At 39.7% G+C, this 25,440-nt stretch overlaps 1 protein-coding gene across 2 annotated transcripts in view; it reads left to right on the forward strand.

The window, feature by feature from the left end:
* Positions 1-24,755, forward strand: part of Ndfip2 (Nedd4 family interacting protein 2) — a 54,075-nt gene extending 29,320 nt beyond the window's left edge. The window contains exons 2-8 of one of the 2 annotated variants that reach the window (XR_015638114.1): positions 6,901-7,066; positions 10,642-10,775; positions 12,563-15,027; positions 15,163-16,151; positions 18,726-18,792; positions 21,668-21,773; positions 23,762-24,755. Coding sequence is in view for 1 of the 2 variants with exons in the window: in NM_001108390.2 (NP_001101860.2) it covers positions 6,901-7,066; positions 10,642-10,775; positions 12,563-12,656; positions 16,027-16,151; positions 18,726-18,792; positions 21,668-21,771 (690 nt within the window). In the remaining variant the exon portion in view is untranslated. 2 annotated transcript variants of the gene reach the window in all.
* Positions 24,756-25,440: the final 685 nt, after the last annotated feature.

The following is a 25,440-nucleotide window of genomic DNA, read 5'->3' on the forward strand; positions in this document are numbered from 1 at the left end:
CTGTATGCCTTCTTCTGCTATTACTGTGTTTCCTCTGTACAGTGCACACTGTAGCCGTGTTTCCTCTGTACAGTGCACACTTTAGGATTAGATGATATTAATTGCACTTGTTATGTTATTTTGCTACTTGTTTTTAAACCTTTATTTTTATTTGTACATGTGTTTTGCCTTCATGTATATCTGTGTACAATGTGTGTACAGGACTTGTGGGGGCCAGAAGAAGGCATTGAATTCCCTGGAACTGGAATTACTGACAGCTGTGAGTTGTCATGTGGGTATAGGGAATGGAATGCAGAAGTGCTACTGAGCTGCCTCTCCAGCCCCTAGCTGCACCTTTTTTTTTAATTTAAAGATGTATTATTTTAAATTGTATGTATGTATGTACAAATAAACCCTTTTTTGCATAAGCTACTTTTGCAGGGTAGTTTATCACAGTAAAAAAATGAAATTATTATGATTTTAAGACTTATGCATTATAATTAATACAAACTTAATTTCAAATTTAAATGGTGAATTCTATCGTATAAATAAATATATATATACACACACATACCATATAACAATGCTAGATCTATGTACTAACTTATTCACGGCATACTTGGCTGTATAGTTTCTTGTTTTTTGAAAGCTGCTACTTTATGTATGCCTACGTGCATCTTTAAGTGTAAGAGTTTTTTGATGCTGACATCTAGGAAATAGAACTATGGGTTATGTATATGTCAAGTTTTGATCAAAATTACCAAATTGCTCTTCAATGTGGTTAAATTGGTTTTATCCTTACTAGTGAAAGTTTAAGTCTATTTTTTCCCATTGTGCAGTTTTGTTTTATTTGAGACAGGGTCTGTCTATGTAGCCCTGGCTTGGCTGGACCTCGTTATGTGGACCTTGAGCTCAAGAGATCATCTTGCTGATGTCTCCTGAGTGTTGGAATTAAAGGCATGTACCATCACACCTAGTCCCAATGTACCAATTTTTTTCCCCTAGGAACATTTTCTTAATTTTGCAATTAATTAATATTACTTTTGTGTTATTTTAGTCAATAAAATTTGCATTTTTCTAGATACATTCTTGCTAATTAATTTATACAAAAACGTTGCCTCTTTTATGACCAGCTTAGGTTCTTGTCTCTATGTTCTTTAATAGAGTACTTTTATTTAGTGACTAAAAGTAATTTCTGTGGAGAGGTGTTTGCTGCTGTTCAGTGCTGTGAGCCATTGATTGATGCTTTCTTCCTCAATGCATGAAGAGCCCTAGATGGTACTAATGTCCCTGCTGAGCCTCAGTTTGCTTTGTTGTTTAAATTCTCTTTCTCATTGGTTTCTATCCAGCTGTGGTAAAAAAGTGTTATCTCTAGTTTCAAAGATGGGTGCTACAGAGTCTGAGGGTTAAAAACATTTTTTATGTGTTTGCATGTATGTCTATGTGACATATGTTTGCCAGGTGCCCGTGGAGGCCAGAGTTTGCATCCTCTAGAACTAGAATTACACACTGTTCTGAGCTGCCATGTGTCTATTGAATCAAACCTTGGTACCCTTAGAAGAGCCGCCAGTGCTCTTGACCACAGAATGACCTTTCCGGCTGCTGGAGTTTATTTTATGTTTCGAAGTAAATGGTGATCTGTAACTTTGGAAAACAGTATAATTTAGTAAACTTAGCAGGCAGATACTTGCTTATGAAGTTACTTTGTCTCATGACAGTTGAGTGGTGATGTTTCCACATTTTACTCTGTATTTTGATGTGAGATGTGTATACTGCTTGATCTCTCACTGGTCAGCACATATAGCACTGCTTTCCCTTCAACGAGAGAAGACTGGAAGCTTAGAGCACTGTACACACCCTAGGCCCTGCTGTGTGATTTAGTGACTACTAAAATGAGCAAATCATACTTCCCAAGTATCTAGGCTTATGATCTCACTAGAGCGACAAATGCTATCAAGCCAAAGTCTCTAAGCCCTGAGAGCATCATTTCTGAACCTGTGGGTTATGACCCTTTTGGGGTTGAAGATCAGATATCCTGCATATCAGAATTTATATTACAATTCATAACAGTAGCAAAATAATAGCAACAAAATAATCTTATGGTTTTAGGTCACCATAAAACCGTGCTAAAGGGTTACAGGGTTACAAAGGTTTAGAGCCACTGCCCTAGTGCCTCATGAAGCACCTACTTGGTGCGTCCTGGGAGAGAGTGGTTACAGTTAAAGTTTGCTAGCTTCAGTTTGCTGTTTGTGCCTTTGTATCCCCTCCCCCAACAGCTTTGTTTTAGAATCTTCTAGAATGTTCAGATTCTGATAGCTAAAAGGGACATCTGTTCTGATATTTATCTATCTGTCTACACTTGAAGGTTTGCTATCTCGGCCCTTCATTAGGAAATGCGCTCTTACACAATTTTAGTCTTTAAACTTTACCAACTACCAGTTGGCTGACTTAATTTTAGTTCATGCAAATTAGAAAATTTCTGGAGGATATGTCAAAATGTTCTTGTTTAATTTGATTACAGGAACAGGAAAGGAGGAAAGGCTTTCATTACAGACTGCTATTACTGTTGTGTGCTGAGTTCATGTATGGAATACAATGTGCAGTGAAGTATCAAGTCGGCATTGGAAGTTTTCAAAGCTCAGCGTTTAAATGGCTTTATGAAACCATTTAACTTTTTCTATTTAAGAAAATGTTTCATAGCATTTTTCCCATCTGAGTGTCTGAATTTTGGTTCCTAAGCCATTTATGGAATAGAAGCTTAAAGCTACGATTTTGCTGCATTGTTATTTCTAATAATGTGTGGAGCATGTTTGTCTTGAAAATGAGTGAGCTGTTAATTTATGCAGATACACACTTGGTGTTTCCTTAGCTGCATAGGGATTTTCCTTTCCTTCCAGTCCTTAGTTGTATACTTTCGAGTGTCCTTTAATTAGGTAATGATGCTTGGTCCCAGGTACCCTTCCTAGAAGGAGGGCCTTGCTGAGTGTTGAGTCATCTGCTTTGCCAAGGAATGTAATGAGTGATGTAATTAGTCTCTAGGTCTGGGGCAGGGAGGGCTAATGCCCACCCAGTGCTGAGGATCTGTCGTGAGGAAGGTAGGGAAGCCTTTGAGGGAAGCAGCCATGCACTGTTTCCTTAGTTCCCTAACACTGTAGTGTACCGTGAATAAATACATATGAAAAACCTGATTGACGTGACGAAATAGAATAGCGTGCTGTGGACAGATACCATACCAAGCCTAGAGACTAGAGAAAGCAAACCCAAGCCTGATGTGGTGGACCAGGCCTGGACCCCAGCACTCTAGAGCTGGAAGCAGTGTACCTGGAAAAGGTCACAGTGTGGGCGGGCCTTGGCAGCCCTCACAGAATGGGTTCAGTCACATATCCTCAAGAAGCGAATGGAAGACACAGGTAATGGAAAACAGACAAAGGAGACTTACTCAGTTTAGTCATATTGCCAAGAGGAAACATTAAAATGCCCAGTTACCCCAAGTCCCCCTTTTCTTCCTTAAGGACTAGACTAGTAAGCAATCTGCTAGTCAGTTCTTAAGACTGTAGTGCCCAGTCGATAAAGAGAAATCACTGTAAGCCAGATTGAGAAATACTTTTATAGCTGGGGTCTAAGTGAGCTACTCTTTAATTACTAATATACATTAATTGTATGTGTTGATGAGTGTCACTGTACACACGTGCATGTGCCCCTCCTTGATTGCATCTCCCTTCTCCACTGCTGCGTTAACCCTTCCTCCCTCCTGGGTTATGAGTGTTGGCTGGTATAGCATCTTAAGTAGCTGCATTGCTCACCCCAGGGACTGGACACAGCGTGTGCCATACAGAGGCACAGGTCCCAGCTTCCAGGTATTTATGCTACAGCTTCAGCACGTGAGAAGGAGTTCAGGCAGAGGTATACTTTTTCTTTTTTTGAAAGTAGAAGTTTATATAAGATTTTACCCCACCTACATGATTTCTTTGTTCTTTGGAAGTCTTTGAGATGATTCCTACCTTCTAACTTGAAGTCAGTGACTAGCTGTGAGGGACTTCAGAGTACCAGGGCCAGTGGCGAGGCTGTTCTTTCATTCTCCTCCTCCATGTTCTCTCTGTGAACAGTAACTTGTGGTGCATATTCTTTCCATTGTAAGCAGGGTTGAATACATGCTTTTACTTTCACAGCATTTAAGACAGACATAACCTCCACTTTTATAGATATCTTTAGCCAGTAAAACACATTGTGAATTATAGCTTCTTAAATTGTGGGACTCCTGTAACTGAATGGTGGGGCACAAAAGTTTGGCAACAATATTGGTTTCTGGTTATTATCTTAGATAGGGTTTCTGTTGCTGAGATTTTTTTGGTCATAATACTATGTCCAAAAGCAAGGTGGGGAGGAAAGGGTTTATTTTATTTGGCTTACACTTCCCCATCTTAGTTCATCTTTGAAGGAAATCAGGACAGAAATTCAACAGAACTGGAACCTGGAGGCAGGAGCTGAGCCGAAGCCGTTGAAGGCTTCTTGGTGCTCGCTCCCTGATGGCTCGCTCCCTGATGGCTCGCTCCCTGATGGCTCGCTCCCTGATGGCTTGCTCAGCCTGCTTTCTTACAGGGCCTTCTACACCATCCTTCCCTCCTCCCCACAGCTTTTACGTTCCTTACGCATCTTCTGTGCTATTCCTCAGGGTTGGCATGGTGGTATAAATGTGCCTATATGGCTGATCAACAGTCACTTCTCATTTTGACACTTACTGGATCCTCGCAGTTCCCACTGACCGTAAAGACGTTCCTCTGATTAGGGTTGACAACGGCTCTAATCTATTGGATGTAAACATAGTTATTTAGAAAGCAATTTGATGACTGTATCGGTCCGTACAATAACTTTCCTTTTGATTTCTTGTCACTAAGTGATTGGTATACTTGTTTTATAGCCTCTTATACCCATGGTTACCTAAAAAGTTCTCCTGTGAAAAGGAGTTGTGAGCCCTGTTGGAAATTATTGATTCCATACATAAAGTGCTCTCAGTCCTTTGAAAACACTTAGGTTAGGAATGTTAAAAAAGCTGTTAGTAGAGATCAGTTTGTGGGAGGCCCTGGGTTTCATTTTTGATCCCTACACGAAAAACACAGACTTGCAAGCTGACAAGTGAAGTATTTGCGATAGGTAGATCTGGGTGCTCGGGCAGTGTGGGCTACGGACTCCAGGTGAGAACAGGGCGTCAGAACCTGCTCTTACAGCTCAACAGGTTCCTGAGATTTGGGTTCTAAGCTGTGATCTCAATGCCATGTAGATTAGCTGGACACTGAGAGTGGTGATAAAAAGGATTGAATATGAATCAAGAGGCATCTTTCTTTGGTCACTGTTTTTTTTTTTTAAGTAGAGGAATACACAGGCCTGAAGCTTGGGAGAGTCTAGTAATATAAATAGATTGCCTATGCTAGTTATTTTGTTCTTTAACATCTTTCCTTTTCTTGAAAGGTTAGGGTTTCCACTGTCTGAGTACCCAGATCTACCTATCCCTTTTCTGGTTTGCATTATTTAGGCTCATTTTTGCCCAGTTAGAGTTACATGCTGTGCCATCTTAAACAAAAAAATAATGGAGCTGCTGTAACAGTCTCTGCCATGTTTTACGTTGGAGAAAACCTTTTCTTACGGGGAATAGTGTGCAGAACCAAAAAGTCTAGGTTCCCTTTTACTTCATTAAAGACATTAAAGTACCCAGATAGAGTGGTGCATGCCTTTAACCCCAGTGCTCCAGAGGTGATCTTGTTGAGCTCCAGGCCAGCCAAGGCTACACAGGGAGACCCTGTCTCAAAACAACAACAACAACAACAAGAAAGTTGAAGCATATTAATTTACATACGGAGTAAATATTTTAAGTAACAAGAATGAAATTTCTTTTCCCAACCTTTAACACCTGTTCTTTGTGTGCCTTTCTAGAAATTTGGAATTGTTCTTTTGTATTTGTATTTCACAGTGGTATTATGTCCTTATTCTCTTAACATCCAGTTCTAACATACACTGTTCTGTAGCTTTTCATTAAGAATAGACAGCAGCAATGTGTTGGTCAGGGGTGTGCACGTGTGCATGTGTGTGTTTTCAACTTGACACAAACAAGTATCATCTGAGAAGAGGGAACTTAAGTAGAGAAAATACCACCATCAGACTGGACTGGACTGGACTGTTAGCAAGTCTGTAGCATTTCCTTGATTGAGTGATGTGGGAGAGTCCGCTGTGGGTGGTGCCACTCCTGGGAAGGTGGTCTTGGGTGCTTTAAGAAAGCAGGCTGAGAAAGCCATGGAGAACATGCCAGTATAGCATCCTCCATGGTCTCTGCCTCTAGGTTCTTGCATGAGTTCCTGCACCGACTTTGTTGATGACTGACTATAACCTTTGAGGTGAAATCGCACCCCCAGCCCACAGCTCTTGCGGTCATGGTGTTGATTACAGTACTAGAGCGCAAACCAAGGCAGGCGGCTGTAGATGAAAGCAAGACGTCTGTTTGTTAACAGTCAGCTCAGCTGTGTTTCCTAAAAGTCCCTCTGACCCTTGATCTTAAGCAGGTATGCAGATTTGCTGGGATGTTGGAACAGTTAGACTCCATGTATGTAGAATATTTGTGTGTTCTGTTATCAACAAGAAATACTTGTACTTGCAGAAACTATGTATTATATCATTATAACCGTGAAACCAAATTTCAGTGCACAGTCAATGCAGGATGCTGAGAATTAGGGAAATTTGCTTGAAGGGTGATACCAATAGATTTAGTTCCTGGTTTTGCTTTGCTCTATACTGATTACATGTTTTGTCCATATTTTAAAATGTTAAATTTTCTTTTCTGGAATACCTTTAAATCTTAAACAGTCTTTAGCACTTAGCTGACGTGAAGAGAATAAGGAGTCGGTTGCATTAGCTTTCTTCCTTGTCCCTTAGCTTCACAACGAGGACGATAACTCAGAATCATCTGCCCCAGAGCAGCCGTCAGCTTCCAGCTCAGCAGCACAGCCTGTGGAGGCTGCTGCCTCAGCGCCAGCCCTGGACGCCGACTCTTCTCCTCCACCTTACAGCAGCATCACTGTGGACGGTCCCACAACTTCAGGTGAGAAGGCCTAGGGGTTCACCGCCACCTTTCTGACAGTGTGATTGTGTGTAATTATCAAGTCTTTCAACGGGCTGATGGCTTGTTTTGCTTTATAACCCTGATTGGCCTGGAACTTACTGTGTAGCCCAGGATGGTCTAGAACTCATAATCTTCCTGCGTCAGCTTTCCAACTGCTATGTGCTCAGAGTGCAGGCATGTAGCATTGCACTTGTTAAAAGAACTTTGAATCAAAGACACACACACACACTTTATATACTCTTGTATATGTAATTGTATGATTCTGTTTTCTACTATCATCTGAGTAGTTTAATGATTTCTGAAAGTATCTATAAGTTCTATTTCACATGCATTATGAAGTAGTCTTAGAAATTAGTTACCAGGGGCTGGGGATTTAGCTCAGTGGTAGAGCGCTTGCCTAGGAAGCGCAAGGCCCTGGGTTCGGTCCCCAGCTCCGAAAAAAAGAACCAAAAAAAAAAAAAAAAAAAAAATTAGTTACCAAAAAACATGTCAAGAGAACACAGCAACCCTCGTAAACTGGAGCTTGGTGAGTGCTTTTATGGTCGTCTGCTGAAGCTCTTGGCTTAATCACCAACACCACGAAAGCAAGCAGGTGCAGTTTCATTAAATTACCATCCTTGTTCTTTTTGTACAGTGACTCCATCTGAGAGGCCCCTGCTAACTTTGTCCAGTTCCCACCTTTGTGTTTGTAACCTGTAAGCCCATCAAACACTTACCGTTCACTTCTGTATAATACAGGGCAGTTTCCGACAGTCGTGCTTAGGTCCCGATGCTGCAGTTGGTGTGTGCTGACTTTATTGTTGGAGTGCAGTTTGGTCGGCACTGGCTTAGTGCTGCTTGCTAAGAATTTAAAAAAATCCAGGCTCTTAGAGCTCTCCAGCTGCACCCTTGCTCGCCGCCTTCACTAAGCTCTCTTCTGCCTTCTTTGTCCTGTCAGTAAAGGCTCTGAAGTGTTAGTTCTCAGCCTGTGCATCCAGACCCTTTTACAGGGCTCGCCTAAAACCATCAGAAAACAGAGATATTTATGTTACAGTGAGTAACAGTAGCAACCTATAATTATGAAGTAGAAAGGAAAATAACTTTATGGTTGTGGTTACCACAACATGAGGGTTACAGCTTCAGGAACCCACTGCTCTAATGCTATTCTTCTGTACTTAATCATCAAATTACTTTTTTTTTACATAATTCCTATTGAAACAAAATTATATTATTAGATTTCCAAAAATACATCCATCTATACTTTTTGGAATGAATTACCATGCCGCCATGGTTTGATCTTTCCAGATTTAGACTTGCAAGTCCTTGAGTAGAGCCTGTAAGCAGCCTACTGGGTTCACAGCCTTATGTGCTGCTGCCTTTGTAGTTTACTGTTCCGCAGTGTAACTAGACCGAGGGCTTCTACTGTTCTGGGACCTAGAGATCACAGAAAGAATGTAGGAAATCCATAACGTAGCACATAATTTATATAATTTATAAAGATTAGGTAAGTATCACCTGGGAAGTCAGTGGGATCCGGTTCTTGGGTGTTCGTTTATTGTTACGGTGTCCCCGTAGAGATGAGTCTTCACTCTTTTACAGTTCCGGCTGACATGATACTCATATCTTTAACCATAGGAATGGAGTAATTCTAGGTTTGGAGGCTCTTTAGCGAAAAATTATTAGTAATTGTTTTGTTTCTTAGTTATGTGTTAACCGTGCTCTTTCCTAGTTTTCCATGGCGTTGCAGTCTCCATTAGCTGGTTTTATGATTTTTGTTTTCTGGATCTGCGTAGCATGTGTGACATTTGTGTGTCCTGGCATGCTGCTGTCAGATGCCACTCCCTCTGAAGCACCATGTGTGTGAGCCTGGGAAGTGGAGCTCCATAGGGTGCCCGTGACTGCCTGGGAAACAGCATACATCTCAGACTTTAGTGTGGTTGACAGGCCTTGTGCAGAGCAGAGAGTAGCCATGAACTTAGTTTCTGTTAGTGGTTCTTTTCTTTGTGGAAGACTATCAAGATGCAGCATCATGCTGTCGATACAGAGGACTGTCTCCTTAGACGGCGTTCGCTGTGAGTCATGTAGTTTATACATTTATAGTTTAGTGCTCTTGCCTCAGAACTAACACTGTTTTCATTTAGGTTTTGCTTCTCAATTGCATTGTTATTTCCGCTTGCTATTATTAGATTACAATCAGCCTTCCTTCAGATTCTTAGCCTATATCAATTTTTTTTCTCAAAGCCTCTGTAGCTGAAAATTTAATACTAAAATAAAAACTTTATATTGGAGAGTCACAAAATTCTAATATAGAAAAAAGTATGTTAGTATAGAAAATATCAAAATACTATAGTTATAGGTAGAGAAAATTCTCTATTTTACAATGTTTGACATTGCTTTTAGAATCTTCATATTCCATAATCACGATTCTACTGTAAATGCCATCAGTTCATGCTGAACTTGACTTCCACTAATTATATTGAAAATATATATAGTCTGTACTTTTATTTTTAAAATGAGCAGTTTATACTTACTATTTTACTATAATTTTGGAGGCCATTTCTCACAAAAGCTTTAAAAATCAGAGACAGAAACTGTTAATTAAAAGAGAGCTCTAGGGCTGGAGAGATGGCTCAGTGGTGAAGAGTACCTGGCTGCTCTTCCAGAGGTCCCGAGTTCAATTCCCAGCAACCACATGGTGGCTCACAACCATCTGTAATGCTGTAATGCTGCCCTCTTCTGGTGTGCAGGCATACGTGCAGGCAGAATACTGTATAGATAATAAATTAAAAAAAAAAAAAAAAGAGAGCTCTAAAGAACTGTGTGGATATTGGGAAAACTGGATGAAAGTGAAAAGTCCTCAGACTATCAAAGAGAACAGTGCTCTTAAGAGTAGGGACTCTGGGCAGCCCCTGCTGTGTGACTGGAAATTGTTCGGCACTTCACTGCCAGGTCACAGAGTCGCTGGCATTGATGTGCGAGGGGAGAGCCTTTATGTGGTCAGCGCTGGGTGGCTGAGGTCATTACTATGTTTTACCACCTTTGCTTTGATGGGCGTGGCTGTGAGACAGTAAGGGGTGAGTGTTGTGCGGACCTGAGAGCACACAAGTCGTTACACACCGTGGTAATCTCACCTCCTATCCAAAATCCCTTTCAAATTCCCAGTTTTGGATCAGAAGGATGACTGAGCCCATAAGTCATTCATTGCCAAGTCTGGTTGGATACCAAGAATACACAGCAGAAGGAGAGTGCACGGCTGAGGTTTATCCTCATGTGCAAACAGGAAACCTGTAAAGTCAGTACCGTCCAAACCTCTCGGTCGGGAGGTGGTTTGCTCTGAGTTGGAACCATCCTTTAGATGGTATTTCATCCCATCCTTCTTATAGTTAATGTGGGACAAATGAAAGACTATACACTGTTTGCTAACAGCGTTTGTGTTATATACTATAGGTTTATACTACAGACCTACAGGAGCAATAGTCGTCTTTAGTGTCATATTATAAGTTACTAAAGCATGATCATGACTATAAAATCACATTAAATGGTTTTAATGGTCGTTCTATCATCTTTCTCTTCAGATGCTGACGTGTACAGTGAGTTTTACCCTGTGCCCCCTCCGTACAGCGTCGCTACCTCTCTCCCGACATACGATGAGGCTGAAAAGGCTAAAGCTGCTGCCCTGGCCGCTGCAGCAGCAGACGCACCTCAAAGAGTAAGTCACACACGCCTCAGCTCTGGCCTGCTAGAGCTCACGTCCACCATGCGGCTCTCACTTCCCAGCTTCCGGTCTCAGGCAGAGCCACTGCGTCTTCATTCTGAGAGCGCCACCCAGAAAACTCTTCTCTTTCCTGCAGACCGCGTGCGTGCGCGCTGAGCTCTCTGCTCTCCCCCTGCGGACCCCGTGTGCGCTGCGCTCTCTTCTCTGTGGTCGATCATCAAGGCTGTTGCTGTCTTATTTCCTCCAAGTCCTGGCTTTTCTCTTCCCTTGTCTCCCATCCCTGCTATGCCATTTATGTTTTGTTTTTTCCCTCTGTACATGCGTTTACACCTTTTATTCTCTGTGTAAATAACCCGGTTGGTCTTTATTGTCTTGTCTCACTCCGTCCGATGGAGGCGTGGACTCTGGAAGAGCTTGTGCGGTTGTTTGTGACCTGATAGGCCCAGGGCTAAGAAAGCAGAATCTTGTGCAGTAACATTTCTTAAATCTTAGAGGCCTCCGTGATAACAGATTTTGTAAGTAATTTTAGAGCTCTTTACATTTGTGAGCATTTGTGTCAGTATATTGTTTTTAAGAAAAGGTATACTATTCAAACAGTATTTTACTTAGTATATTTTAGAGATTATTAGAGTAGTGAAAACAAGATATTAAAAATTTGTTTAAATTTACTTGAACACTTTAATGCTGAATAGGATATATATCTTATAAACTATCAAGAACTGACTTGAATTTTAACACATGCAGCTTGCCAACATACCAGTTTGTCAGTTTCCAGGATTTTGGAAAGGAGGAAGTTCCGTTGGGTCAGAGAGAAAGGCTTTACGGTTCGCGGCAGTGGCAGTGGTCTCGCTCTTGCTGTTCATTAAGCGCCAGGCCCCACAGGGCAACAGCAGGGACCAGGTGAACGTCCCTCTGTGTTACTAGGGATCCTGGTTCTGCCGATGGTTGTTAAGAACACTACACCCACCCCCTCCATGGCTCTGCTGGGAGAGTCCACTCCACTTCGGAGCTTTCCACTGTGTAGGTGTCCAGAAAAAGGCAGTCGCTATTTCTGTATTAATTAAAGTGCGTCCAGTCTGCTCTTTCTCATTGATACCATCACTACAAGGAATTTTTAATGCTTTATTTCTTACAAGTGGTAATATATACATGTATACAGTTTATTTCAAGAATCAAGACTGATGGATCCGAGGGCATAGACATTTTTATTTTTAATAAAAACTGTCTTCTCACTAACCAGAGGCTGTACAAACTTACATTCCATCCCTGGTTATGAGCACTCCTGTTTCCCGCTTGTCATCTATTCAGTAGTTCATGTCTGCCAGCTGCTTATCAGTTTCCTGAAGATGTTTTCCTTCCTCCCTCCCTTCCCCTCTGTCTATCCTTCTCTACCTTTCTTTTTTGAGACAGGCTCTCACTGAACCAAAACTTGATCAGTTTAACCTGATTGGCCAGCCGGTGAGCTTTAGAAGCTGCCCGTGTGTCCCACTAGTGCTGGTAGCTATGGCACCATTCATGGTACAGTGCCGTGCTTTCCAATGTGGGTCTGGGCATTCCGACTCTGTGTTTGCGCTTGTACTGACTGAGCCATCTCCCAGCCTCAGCTTACCTCTTTAGTGTTTGCTTTAAAGATATTCTCAGCATCTCCTTTGCTAAAGTAATGCTTGCTAATGTCTTATCGGTAGGACCGCTTGAGAGCATTAGTGTTACTGACGTTCTACCTCTTAACTGGAAGGTGAGAAGTTGTAATTATTTTCGTGTAATGTTTTGGTATTTTACAGAACCAAGAGGAAGAGTGTCCACCCAGGGATGACTTCAGTGATGTGGAGCAGCTCAGAGTAGGCAATGATGGCATTTTCATGCTGGCCTTTTTCAGTAAGTGACCTTTTCCTGTTACTTTAAAGAAATATTACATATTTAAAATACTGCTAACATGAGTATACCTCATTTAAAGTGTAAATCACTTAAGCATTTGTTAGGTAATTTTGATTGCAGCCATTATGGTTGATTACAGGGGAAAGGGCAGACTGAGAATTTAAAAGAAATATTGCTGACCCCATCTAGGGCTGTCGGTGTATATACAGTGAACTCTGCATTTCCGCTTTGTACACAGAAGACTTCTTTTTCAGTGGCCTTAAGCCAGAAGTGTTGGAGAAGGGAAAATCCTGTAAGCCCAAAGCAGTGTCACAGGTAAGGCTGTATAAATCTAAAAAGGGGAACAATCAGAAGACCAAACTCCTGACTGTTTTTAACATCAGACAAAATTGGCTTATAAGGCAAATTTACACTGTGAGGGGGACTGTGTCATGGTATTTGTTATTTCCTAGCACAAGGATTAGTGTGAAGTAAATTCTTTGATAAATATTAAGGCATGCAGCAGATTGTTTAAATGGCTAAAAACCAGTATTCCACCCAATGTTCAGTGAAAACTTACTAGGTTATGTGTGGTTATTTTGGAGATGAGTGGGAAAGTTTACTTACGTAGAGAGATTCGCCCAACATCAGAACTAGACAGTCACTGCTCATGTGCTGAACTGCTTTTTAGTCTGGCGGTTGGCTTAAGTCTTTCCCAGTTGAAAGGCTTCTTGTTTTTCTTTATGTCATGGACGCAGCAGAGGGAATGAGTGAGGAGAAATGGCAGGCAGTTTACTTTTCTCTTCAGACTCAAGTGTAGTTATGTTGCTATCCAGTCCCGTGATACTTAAATACTAATTTTTTTTAAAGATTTATTATTTTATGTATATGAGTACACTGTAGCTGTCTTCAGACACACCAGAAGAGGGCATCAGATCCCATTACAGATGGTTGTGAGCCACCATGTGGTTGCTGGGAATTGAACTCAGGACCTCTGGAAGAGCAGTCAGTGCTCTTAACCCCTGAGCCATCTCTCCAGCCCCATTTTGTTGTAATTTTAATTGGATAAGGTAGACTCAATGAGAAGCCGGAGAATTCATTGATTACAGATAACCGCTTATTGCTTTTTTAAAAATACTATTAGTCTAGTGACTAATCTTTAATTAGTTTTTCATCTTTAATTTTTACTCAACTCGTAAACTTGTATATTAATAATCTAATTCTTCACATACTTTGTTTACATCAAGAATATCTTAAATATTAGTTCCTTTTTTGTTAACATCTTTCAAGAAATCTTGGGGCCTTGCAGCTGGCCCAGTGGGTGAAGTCCTTGCCATGTACAGGGTAGGAGCCCTAAACCCGTGCTCCGCAGGCCTGGCAGCTGCCGTAATTCCAGGGCTTGGGAGGAGGAGATTAGGGGTCCTCAGAGCAAGCCGCACAGCCAGCCTAGCTGACCTCGGAGCTGTGGGTTCACACGAGAGGTCCTGACACAGCAAAGTGGACAGCAACTGAGGAACACACCCACTGTTGTGTTCACACGTTCATGTGTACATCCCTCAGCAGATGTATGTATACACACACGTGCACTGCACACACATGCCCCAAAGAGAAAATGTCCACTGGGAAGGCTATGAATGTACTCTCGTTAGTGTAAGTAGTCAGTAGCCTTAGATGATAGGAATGCCATGCTTTCATTTCCGAGTATTTGATTCTGAACTTATATATCATTTCTTCAGTCCAGTAGCCTTTATTTAATGTGTATCTTTTAGATTTAAAAATACTTATAAAGGTTGTAAGTGTTTGGTAACTTAGATATGCTAGATTATTTTGGGTCAGTGACAGTATCTTGATTTATAAAAATATATATTCATGGATTTAGTACAAAACTTCTAGATTTTAGTAAAATTCTGTGAAATTATATTTCTACAAGTTATTTCTGTTTTATAAATGCTTCACACAGTAGTTAAAATTTTTTTTGGTAGCCCAAGAGCCTGTTTTGATAAACCTAGATTTGTTGGTACTTACTACCATCTAGTGGTTATTCTTCAGATTGCAACTGGGTTTATACCGCATGTTTAAACTGGCTTTAATAGAGCTTCTCACTTAAGCATTTCACGTTATATGTGTGCAAACAAAATCACAGAAAATATATGATTTTTAATAAAAATTTTTAATAGGTTCAATTCTTGACCTCTAGTTACAACATTTATCTTTTTGCTTCTTAACTCATGTCATGTTCGAAAAGATTTACAATTAAATTTAATGACATAATTACATTTCATGTACAGAAATTAAAAGGGAAGAAATGTGTGTATCTCCGAATGGTTAGTAAGAATATTAGAAGTAATCTCATTCAGGTAGTATCATCAAGTGCCTCTTAGAAACATTTTAAGTGGGGGTTGGGGGGGTTGGGGATTTAGCTCAGTGGTAGAGCGCTTGCCTAGGAAGCGCAAGGCCCTGGGTTCGGTCCCCAGCTCCGAAAAAAAGAACAAAAAAAAAAAAAAAAAAAAAAGAAAAAAACTTTAAGTGGGGGTTGGGGATTTAGCTCAGTGGTAGAGCGCTTGCCTAGGAAGCACAAGGCCCTGGGTTCGATCCCCAGCTCCAAAAAAAAGAACCAAAAAAAAAAACATTTTAAGTGAATAGAATAGGAGTTGCTTGTCAGTTAATTCAACTCTAGATTTGATCCAATAAATAATTGACCCACTTGCAAGTGACTTGGAATGCTAGTGCTTTAAAATGTGGGTTTTGGAGAAAACTTCTCCCTCAAGGTTTAGCCATTTGTGTTCTGTGTGTCAGAATGAGACACTCCAGTTTGTTACCCGGATCATTCCTATTTAGACCACAGGGAAGCTGAAAGGGAAATCAGTGTTCTTGAAACTTAAACAACAGGAACAAAAAGGAAAACCAGAAGGACCGTTTTGAAATGTAAATTGCGACTTGTAGAATATGCTGGATTTATGGCTACTTGATACAATCCAAAGTTATTTGAGAAGAAGGAACCTTAATTAAGAACATCCCAGAATAAGATCAGCCTGTAGGCCATTTTTGTAATTAGTGATCAGTAGGGGAGGGCCTAGCCCATGTGCTCCTGAGTTCAAGGAAGCAGGAGGAGAGCCGTGCGGAAGGAAGCTGGCAAGCAAGCTGCACCCTCCATGGCCTGTGCCGTTTGAGCTCCTGTCCTGACTTCGGCGATGACCCATGGGGTGAAGTTTATTCGCTTAGTAACCGATAGATCTGCAGACAGCAAACTGCGCGGTCTCTAAGAGCAGCCCACGTATAAAGTTAAAATAAAGTGGTTTCATTCTAGCAGTGAATGAAGTATTGTTATTACTATGTTTCTCTTTATTTGTGTAGGAATTATGACCTTAAATCATATTTCTGTTATTTGCAGTGGCATTCATATTCAACTGGCTTGGATTCTGCTTATCCTTCTGTATCACCAATACCATAGCTGGAAGATACGGTGCTATCTGTGGATTTGGCCTCTCACTGATCAAATGGATCCTTATTGTCAGGGTGAGCATCTCGATGGTTTCCTCCTTACCTTCTACCATATGGATTTTCAAGTTCATTAGACTTGGTGACAAGTGTCTTTACATAGTGAGCCATTTCTGCAGTCTCTCCTGGGTTTTTCAAGGATGGACCTAGAAGGGTGATCAAGGGTAGCTTTATTCATTGTGTCATGTTGTCTGCGAAGCTGTGTGTCTACCACTCTAAAGCCAGTGCGCTGGGAGAATGGAGCCTGAAAATGAGGAGGACTAAAGTCTTAATGCAGTAACCAGCGTCATTCAGTGTCAGAGTTTATACTTTGAGGCTTAAGAAAAGTCAGATGAGTAAAGTGTGTAATCACAAAGACAAGCCACACGTGGCAAAACCACGTTTATCCATAGAGGCATACGGATACTCACTCCTGTCCACTACACCTGGGAGGAGCACGGAAGCATACTGTAAGAGCAGTTCTGTGTGTGACGAAACCGAGATCACAAGTCTGTTCACAGAATCTTAAATGTTACACAATTACTAGAGTATGTAAACTATACAAATAATCAGTACTTAGACATTGCTTTCTGGTTGAAAGAGCTAAATCTTGGCTAAAGTTGTCAATAGAATCACAGGTCTAAATGTTTGTTTCTGTTAAATGCTTCAGATGTTTTATTAATTTATTAACAAGTATAATTTATTAAAGTAGCCATTATACAAATATTAATACTCAGAATGATATTTTTATTAGTTTTGAACTTGTTTTATAGCTTTGATTCTTTTCACAACTCCTACACTGGTACATATCAGACTGTAGGTTTCTGACTGTTAATCTTTTGGGGTCTATTATAACATGATTGACGGTTGAACCATTATGAGAACTGTCCTCTGATAGTTTTTTGTTTTAAATTTACTTCAGATGATGTCCTGTGAGTTTCTACCATGAGCTTAAATCAGCTAGATGGTGTATATACACAGTGACAAAGCTACAATCCTCTTGCAGATTTTCTTGCTGGAGAAACTGAAAAGAGTTGAGTTACGTTTGTTCAGACTTAGCTGTATTAGAACTGTTGCTATTACTCAAATGGAATTTCTCATTGAACATAGCAAACAATTCAAACCTACTGTTTAAAGTTTCCTAAGTTGATGCTTTGCTAGCGTGATTCCTGGTACACAGAAAGGAAGTCCGTCCATCCGGTATGGCCTGTACCCTGGGGGTTTTAGAACCTCACTCTCATTGGCATTCTGCTTGCTGAGTGTCAGGTAACATGCGGAGTGCTGAAAACAGAGTTGTGGGCCTTTCCTTTTTTGTTTTCCACAGCTTCTAAGACTCTTAGGAAACTTCTCTTGAATATAAAGTGGTTTTTCAGTTATCGTTTTCTCATTGTGTGTCTTATATGTGGGAGTCTGCAGCAATGGTGGTTTAGATGTTCCAAAGGCTGGGATATTCAAACTCTTGTGAATCTTTAAAACTCTTAGCGTAGACCGTAGGTAATAGCTCTTGATTAATTTAAAATTCTTCCAAAGAAAGTACTTCAGAGGTTTTAAAGACATGTTTTGATAATCTTGATTTATATGCTTCCCAAGTTGCAACACCATGTATAATTTGTACTTTTACTATTACCAAAGCTGTAGATTTTTAAGCTCTTATAGAAATTACCAACAAATCATTGGAAATGCTTTTAATTAATTTCAGGTTCAAGCATCATTCTACCTTTTTTCACAATTTTTAGGTAAATTGGATTCAATTTGGAAATCAGTAGAAAGAAATCAATCAAAACTATCTTTTTTGTTTGTAACTTTTAGAATATGTTATCTGAAACACTTAAAAGTAATTATTTGGAGGCACTTTAAGATGTAGTGTGAGTTACCTGCTAAGGACGCTGCACTGATGGACTACCAGGCTCTGAGAGTGCAGTGTCTGCTCTAGAGAAGGCCCCTGTGCTCTCTGCTGTGAGGCCACCTGCTGAAGGCCCACCTCACACAGGACATGGCCGGCAGCAACCACTGTTGAAATGCCACTTCGAGGCTCATTTAGCTATTCTCCGCTCACTGTTGGGAGCTGAATGTCAGGCATCTAGTTTGAAATAAAAAGTTTCTAATGAGTTGGGGGGTCTTTCTGTGCCTAGTATTTTTGGCAGTGATTAACAGTAGGGGGTGTAACAGAAGGTCAAAAACTCTCCATTTTAGAGGTCACCAGAACATCCCCATCTGATAAGATTAACCTACTGTGGCTTTTGTGTTAATACCCAAAGCAGCAGGTGGCTCTGGCCCATTTGGGATGTGGCTGTGGCTTTGGGACTGCATAAGAAACTGACTTTTCAATGAAAAAAAAAAGTTTGATTCCAATAGATAACATTTAGGCATTTATCTTTTTGCAAGCAGTTTGGAGGTTTTGTTTATAAAGTACTTTACGGAAGTTTACAATCGCATAAGAATTTTTTCACCATTAAGTATTATTCCTGCCCTTTCCTTTTGTGCTGTTTTTATATGCTATTTTTAAGCATTAAAGATTATTTAAAGAGATAATTTATTCTGAAACCTAGGATAATACAAATATTCAAATGTAGTTATACAAATATGATTAATATATTTATGTTTACCCCATAGTTTTCGGACTATTTTACTGGCTATTTCAATGGACAATATTGGCTTTGGTGGATATTTCTTGTACTTGGTAAGTTTATTTTTTTATATTCCTTTTTATTTAATCTTTTATTTTTTTATACTACAGATTTACATTCCAGATCCCATACCTTCTCCCTGCCCGTCTCCTGAGGACGTCCCCTCCCCTCAGGCCTCTAGCCTCCCTGGGGCCTCCAGTCTCCTGAGGGTTCCGTGCATCTTCTCTGACTGACTGAGCCCAGAGCAGCGTTCCTCCTTAAGGCAGTACAGTTTAAAATAGTGTTTCTTTATTGCTCAGCTTAACTGCTAGTCCTAAAATTATAAAGTGCAAGTAAGTTGTGTTCCTTCCTAGTGTGCAGAACTAATTCTAGTGTAAAGGTTGCCCCCACTTAGCTCCTTAGCAACGGAGGGAACAGAGGTGCTGGGACGATAAGTAAGTGCTACAGAGTTTGAAGTTTCTACCTAATTAAAATAGTTATCTTTATGAATTATCTTAGGAAACACACGTGTATAATTTTAATGACAATGTAGCATGTAGGAGGGTTTCTGCATGCAATGCTGTCTTCTTGTTTTTGGATCACAGAAACCTTTGTGCTTTTGAAATGTGCCTTTCCTTAATCATTAACCCACAGTGCAGGGAAAGGCTCTATGGCCAACGATCACAGTACTTCTGCTTAGTTGTCTCCTCAGTAAGGCACAATTTTTATTATGTTGGTGACATCTGTGGGTTTTCAATAGTAGGTGGTAGTTAATTTTAGCATCATATTCTACTCGTGACCCATATTTCAAATGTCTTGACTGTTGAGACTCATTTTAATTCTTTTAGGTTTCAGTAGGTGGCAGTCTTCTCTGTAGGTTCTTAGTCGGGCCGTTGTGTTTTGAAGGTTGTTTGGGAAATATATTATTGGTAGCCAGTTAAGGTCACTAAATTTCTAGTGTAATATTATGGTAAAGTTATGTTCTTGTTGTAACTAGGTTGGGGAGTCACAATTATAAAGGGTTAAGATGGGTTTATATAGTGTTAATTGTGTCCTCACTTCTTGAATTCTTTGCTTTCTATCCAGTCTCTTATCTAAAAGTTGAAAACAAAAGCCCTATGAGTTCTGTGAAGCATTTAAACACACTTGTGTGTATTTGCTTTTGATGCCCATTTATAAGGGTGAGTGCGGTTGGAGGAAGGTAACTGTGGGGCAGAGTGCCACCGGTGATCCTGGGTCCACCGCAGAGCCAAGGCCTAGCATTTACTGACAGGAGTATGCAGACTTCATCAGCACTATGATGCTGCTGTCACATACATAAAACAATGCTGGATACCGGTAGGATGCTAGTCTAGGAGCCTCTGGGTGGGCTTTAGGAAGGAATTGGCGTTAGAAAATGCCTAAGGAGAGCAAACCAAGAGCCAGCCACCATGGACCAACATGTCTGCTGCTTTTCAATAGTGCTTTTGTATTTAAAAAATGAAAATAGTGTTTATGCTGTTGCCTTGCATCTGGTAGGGAATGAGGGTAGACTTTGGAGAGACGGGATCACAGATGGAGAGACTTGTGTATGATAGCAAGTGGGACTGGACTTAGCTGAAATCTAGTTCTTCACCTAGTCACTTGTGTGTATCTGTCTTATCTAGACTGTTACAGGCAGTGTGTGCACCTTCTCTCTAGACTGTTGTTACAGGCAGTGTGTGCACCTTCTCTAGACTGTTGTTACAGGCAGTGTGTGCTCACCTTCTCTCTACACTGTTGTTACAGGCAGTGTGTGCACCTTCTCTCTAGACTGTTGTTACAGGCAGTGTGTGCTCACCTTCTCTCTAGACTGTTGTTACAGTGTGTGTTCACCTCTCTAGACTGTTGTTACAGTGTGTGCTCACCTTCTCTCTGGACTGTTGTTACAGGCTCTTCTGTGTGCTCGGACTACTTCCTGATAGTGGGGTAAAGATTGGTTCATAGTCACAAGCACTTTGTTTCTAGTAAAGGAAGTCACACACATGTGCCTCTGCTTTTGTTTTTTCTTCACTATTTCTGGGCATGAATTTACTGGAGTTAATAAGTGCTTCCCAGAAAACTGGATGCTTAAATATTCCAGAGGCTTGCACTAATAATATTAATGCTTCTGAACTTACCTAGAATTTTTTCATCTGAAACTCTAAAGCATTTCACAGGCATTGCTTTTTAAATTACTAAAGTTTCATGTGATGTAAATGGGTATTCTTTAAAAATAGTGTTTTGCGGGGTTGGGGATTTAGCTCAGTGTTCAGTCCCCAGCTCCCAAAAAAAAAAAAAAAAAAAAAAAAAAAAGAAAAGAAAAGAAAAAATAGTGCTTTGCTTAGAAAGCTACCTCAGCCATCTAAATCACAAAGACATCACCAGAGTGACTACTTCCCAGAGACCATCCTGACTCGTCTTAGTTTTTGATACAAGTCTTTTATTAGTTAAAAATAAAAACTTAAAAACTTGTCCATCTTTGAATGTAGATTTCACAAGTGGCCGACACTTTATATTGCCAGACAGTCTTATTTTTTATCTGTACTGTTAACATCTGTGTACACTCATTTTTGTCGGATTACTTTGACAACAACCGCCTTCATTTGCCCAGCATTGGAGTCATTGGAAAGTGTAATAAAAGGTAGGCGGTGTAGGAGTGACTCCTGTGAGATGGACAGACTTGGCCGTGTAAGTTGTCACTGCTCACGCTCTCTGTGTGGTTTTGGTTTATAACTTACATTTGCTTTAATTTCGTTACAGTTAGGATTAAGAAATTGAAAGATATAGTGTGTTTTATCATGGTGGTTACCATTGTAGTTCAGGATGTGCTGTAGAATACATGGACTCTGCAGGTTGACCTCCTTGAGTGAAGGGATGGGATTATGCTTGCCTGTTCTGTCATGCTCCCTTATGGTGGTAAGGATGTATCTGTCATTTCACTCTTCCTAGGCCTGCTCCTTTTCTTCAGAGGATTTGTTAATTACCTAAAGGTCAGAAACATGTCTGAAAGTATGGCAGCTGCGCACAGAACAAGATACTTCTTCCTTCTCTAGAGGTGAGAAATGCTAATGTGATGTTTCTTTAGTCATAATCTAGTCCTATTTTCCAGACACATATTAAATATTTAATGTGTACCTCTTAGTTTTACTTAGTATATTTATTATGACTGTACTGTTAATAGTTTACTGAAAGTTGCTGACCTTTTTAGATAATTTAGATAAAACATTTTAAGTAGAATTTCATGAATTTAAATTTTAAAATACAAAATCATAATCAAAAGCTTTATTTATTGATTGATTGATTGATTGTGGTGCCAGGCTCGAGCCCAGAGCCTTGCATGTGGAACAAGCAGGCCCTTTCCCCTGCGCCCTTGGTCTTTGAGACAGGCTTGTGCTGTGTAGTTCTGGCTTGCATTAACCTGGGACTTCCTAAATACTGGGGTTAAGGTGTGCACCACTCTCCTCAGAGAGACTTAAATCCTACTTTTCAACTCCTCTTTAATGATTTGCCACAGCACATTTGAAGTGATTGGTAGCACAAAACTTGAAGACTTTAAAAAGCATAATTTTTCTAACAAAATACTTACATAGTGAGGATGGAAATTCTGAAAAAGTAATGCAGAGTCCATACGGTCATCTGGTGAGAAAATAGAAGGACCACAGATTTGCAGCTGAGAAACCCTTTGTCCCATAATAAAAGGAGAAGGAAATGAGTGGAGAGAACTCGAGTTACCTGGGGAGTTTTTAGAAGTCATGGTGCAGTCAACATTTATTAAACAGCCAAGGAGTCTGTTCGTACAATGGCACCGTTTCTTCACTTATTTCTTGGTATTTATGGGTTCTATTTCTATTTGCTTAACCAGCCATGGATTTTTAAATATTTGACAAAGAATTACGTCCATACTGATTCTGTACATTTCCCTTGCCACTGTTCAAAAACAATTCTGTGTAACGATCATTTGTGTAGCCTTTAAGTTGAATTAAGTGTTGCATGTAACTAGAGGTGATGTACTGTAGCAGAAGGTGTGTGCCTGTTCTGTGTACACAACACAACATGCTATCGACATGCGTCTGAGGAGTTTGATATTGGAGAGAGGCCTCAATCCAATCCACTATAGCTACCAAGAGATTATACTCCTTCCTGTAAGTAACCTATGTGGTTTATGATGTGACTGCTTACACTTACAGCTTATGTGACTTACTGTAAGAGTCCCACCCATAGACAAAAGCTATAGGCAACCAAGGAATGCTGAGATTGGGAGAAATAGTTTTTCCAGGGATGAGCCACCTAATGTGTTATTCAGTACCAGGTGGTCAGCCTTGAAATTGTATACATGTAAGTAACGCTAGATGGATTATGCAGGGGGTATTGCACGCATGCACGCATGCACGCATGCACGCATGCACGCATGCACGCATGCACGCATGCACGCATGCACGCATGCACGCACATAATGGTAACAGTTAAAGAGAAAGAGACCTTGGTTCCAAGAGGGACTTAAGTGAGAGAGGAAAAAGGAAGAGTAAAATGATGTAATTATGTTTAATTAAAAATTTAAAAATAAAAAGAATACCATTATTTCTGACGAAGAACACACATGTAAATATAATGTCTATGTAAAATGTATTTCCGGATTATATGAAAGTATTCGTTTAAGTATTCCTTAATATTCCCTACTCCCAAAAGATAATAAATTTTCTTTTTAATTGTTAGAATGTTTTTGTGAATAGTGGCACCGAGGATTTGGCAGAATTAACAGTAAAATAAAAGGCAAAAAAAAAAATTGATAAGTGAACACTTCCCTGAGTAGTGTGATCATTTAGTAGTTTTTTCTGAGTCATATATAATATAAATATCATAGACTACATGATAGTCTTTTATAGAGGTTTTGTCTTTGAGAAAAATGTGAGAAGCACATTACTATCTTCATCCAAAGACTCTTATACACTTAGTGAAATGTAGTTGCAAAATGTGTTTTTATTGTATTATAATTACAAGTATAACTTAGTACTTTAAAGATGACTTCTTTTCTTTTGTCTCTAGGTGGCGTCAACCCAACATTCCTCTCTTACACCAATGTGAAATGTCCAAGTCGTCTGTAAACCTACAACTTCGCTAAGATAGACTACTGAGCGCAGAAGCAGATGTAGTGAGGGGTGGAGCGTCGGAATTAAATGACAGGGTGGTTTATGCTACAAGCCATGTCTGTTCATTCCTTAATTCTCTTTGGTATCTCAATTTATTTTGCACATTTGCATATGTGCCTGTTTAAAGGGTATGCATATACTTGAAAGAATCTGTAAAGTTGTAGCAGCAAAGTCCAGTCCTACTTGGTTAATCAGTGTTTGATACAATTGGAAGAGTTGAGTACTAAACAGTCTTCCAGCATGTAAATGCTTCTGACTTGACCATTAGCGTAATAAAAATTACATTATTAATCTTGTCAAATGCTTTAGTTTCTGGCTCTTAGATTCACCTAGTAATTCCACACACGAAATATTCTTTGTTATATATGATGTTTATTAAAACTTGCAGTATGATTATTAGAAAGAATTTGTCAGATTTTTAAATGTGATATTATTTAGGAAATCTGTAAATAACCATGCATAAGTTGCTCTTTACATTCTTTTCTTAAATTGTGTCTAGATATCTTTTCATTAATTTTAAATTAAGTAAACTAAATACATAGAAATAAACTTCATTAAAGATGGAGTGGTTTAGGGTGAACTTTAAGAAAGTATGAGTATACCAAATGCTGTTTAAAGAACAAGTTAGGGCCACACCAGTTTTAGGGGTTTTCAGATGAGAACCTTACATTTTAAGATTACTCACCTTACAATTCTTACAAGAAGAGATTGCTTTAGACCTTATATTTATTACATCTAAGACAATTTAAAAAATTAATTTACCAAATATATTCTCATTTGCATTTGTCTTTCCAAAAGCCAATAAAAGTATCTTTCAGTATTACTGTAATCATTTTTTTCTTTAAATGTTTACTCTGTTAAGCTTAGCAAATAAAATATTGTTCTGTTAATAGTGCCTCCTTTAGTGATTGCAAGATTAGTTTGTAACAACATACAACCTGAATTGAGATACTTAGAATACCTAATTTTGTGTTGTTAAAATGTATCTATGGAATGAATGTGGGGTGTGGCTTGTCTGTGGTCAGTGTGTGCTACTGTTACTCCGTGGGGTGTGCGTGTCTGTGGTCAGTGTGCTACTGTTACTCCATGGGGTGTGATGTGTCTGTGATAAGTGTGTGCTACTGTTACTCCGTGGGGTGTGCGTGTCTGTGGTCAGTGTGTGCTAGCATTACTCCTACTGGAATCTGCTTTTACATCAGAACCTACAATGCTCGCCATCTTACAAATCATTTCCTAACTTTTGCGGTTTTTGTTTTTATCTTAGCTTATGAACGCCAATATTAAAGATGATGGAAATTGCATCACTGCTTACATATAAAAAAACATTTAACACAGCCATAAAGAACATATAAAATTGATTGTGACACTGATTAAAAAGGACATCTAACTCTTCAGGACCATTTGTCCCATATGAAGGAAAAATAAAGTTTATTATTTTATTACCTCTTGTATTTGTTGTATTTTATGCTTTTCTCGTTGTTTTGGTAAACAAAACATACAGTTTGCTTGCTAACTGAGCCTTCTAAGTTGTTTTCCGAGTTCATTTTCCTCCTCTCCTTCCTAGGGCCTTTCCCG

The sequence above is a fragment of the Rattus norvegicus genome, chromosome 15 (assembly GCF_021556685.1).
Source record: "Rattus norvegicus strain SHRSP/BbbUtx chromosome 15, alternate assembly SHRSP_T2T, whole genome shotgun sequence".
Lineage (NCBI taxonomy): Eukaryota > Metazoa > Chordata > Mammalia > Rodentia > Muridae > Rattus > Rattus norvegicus.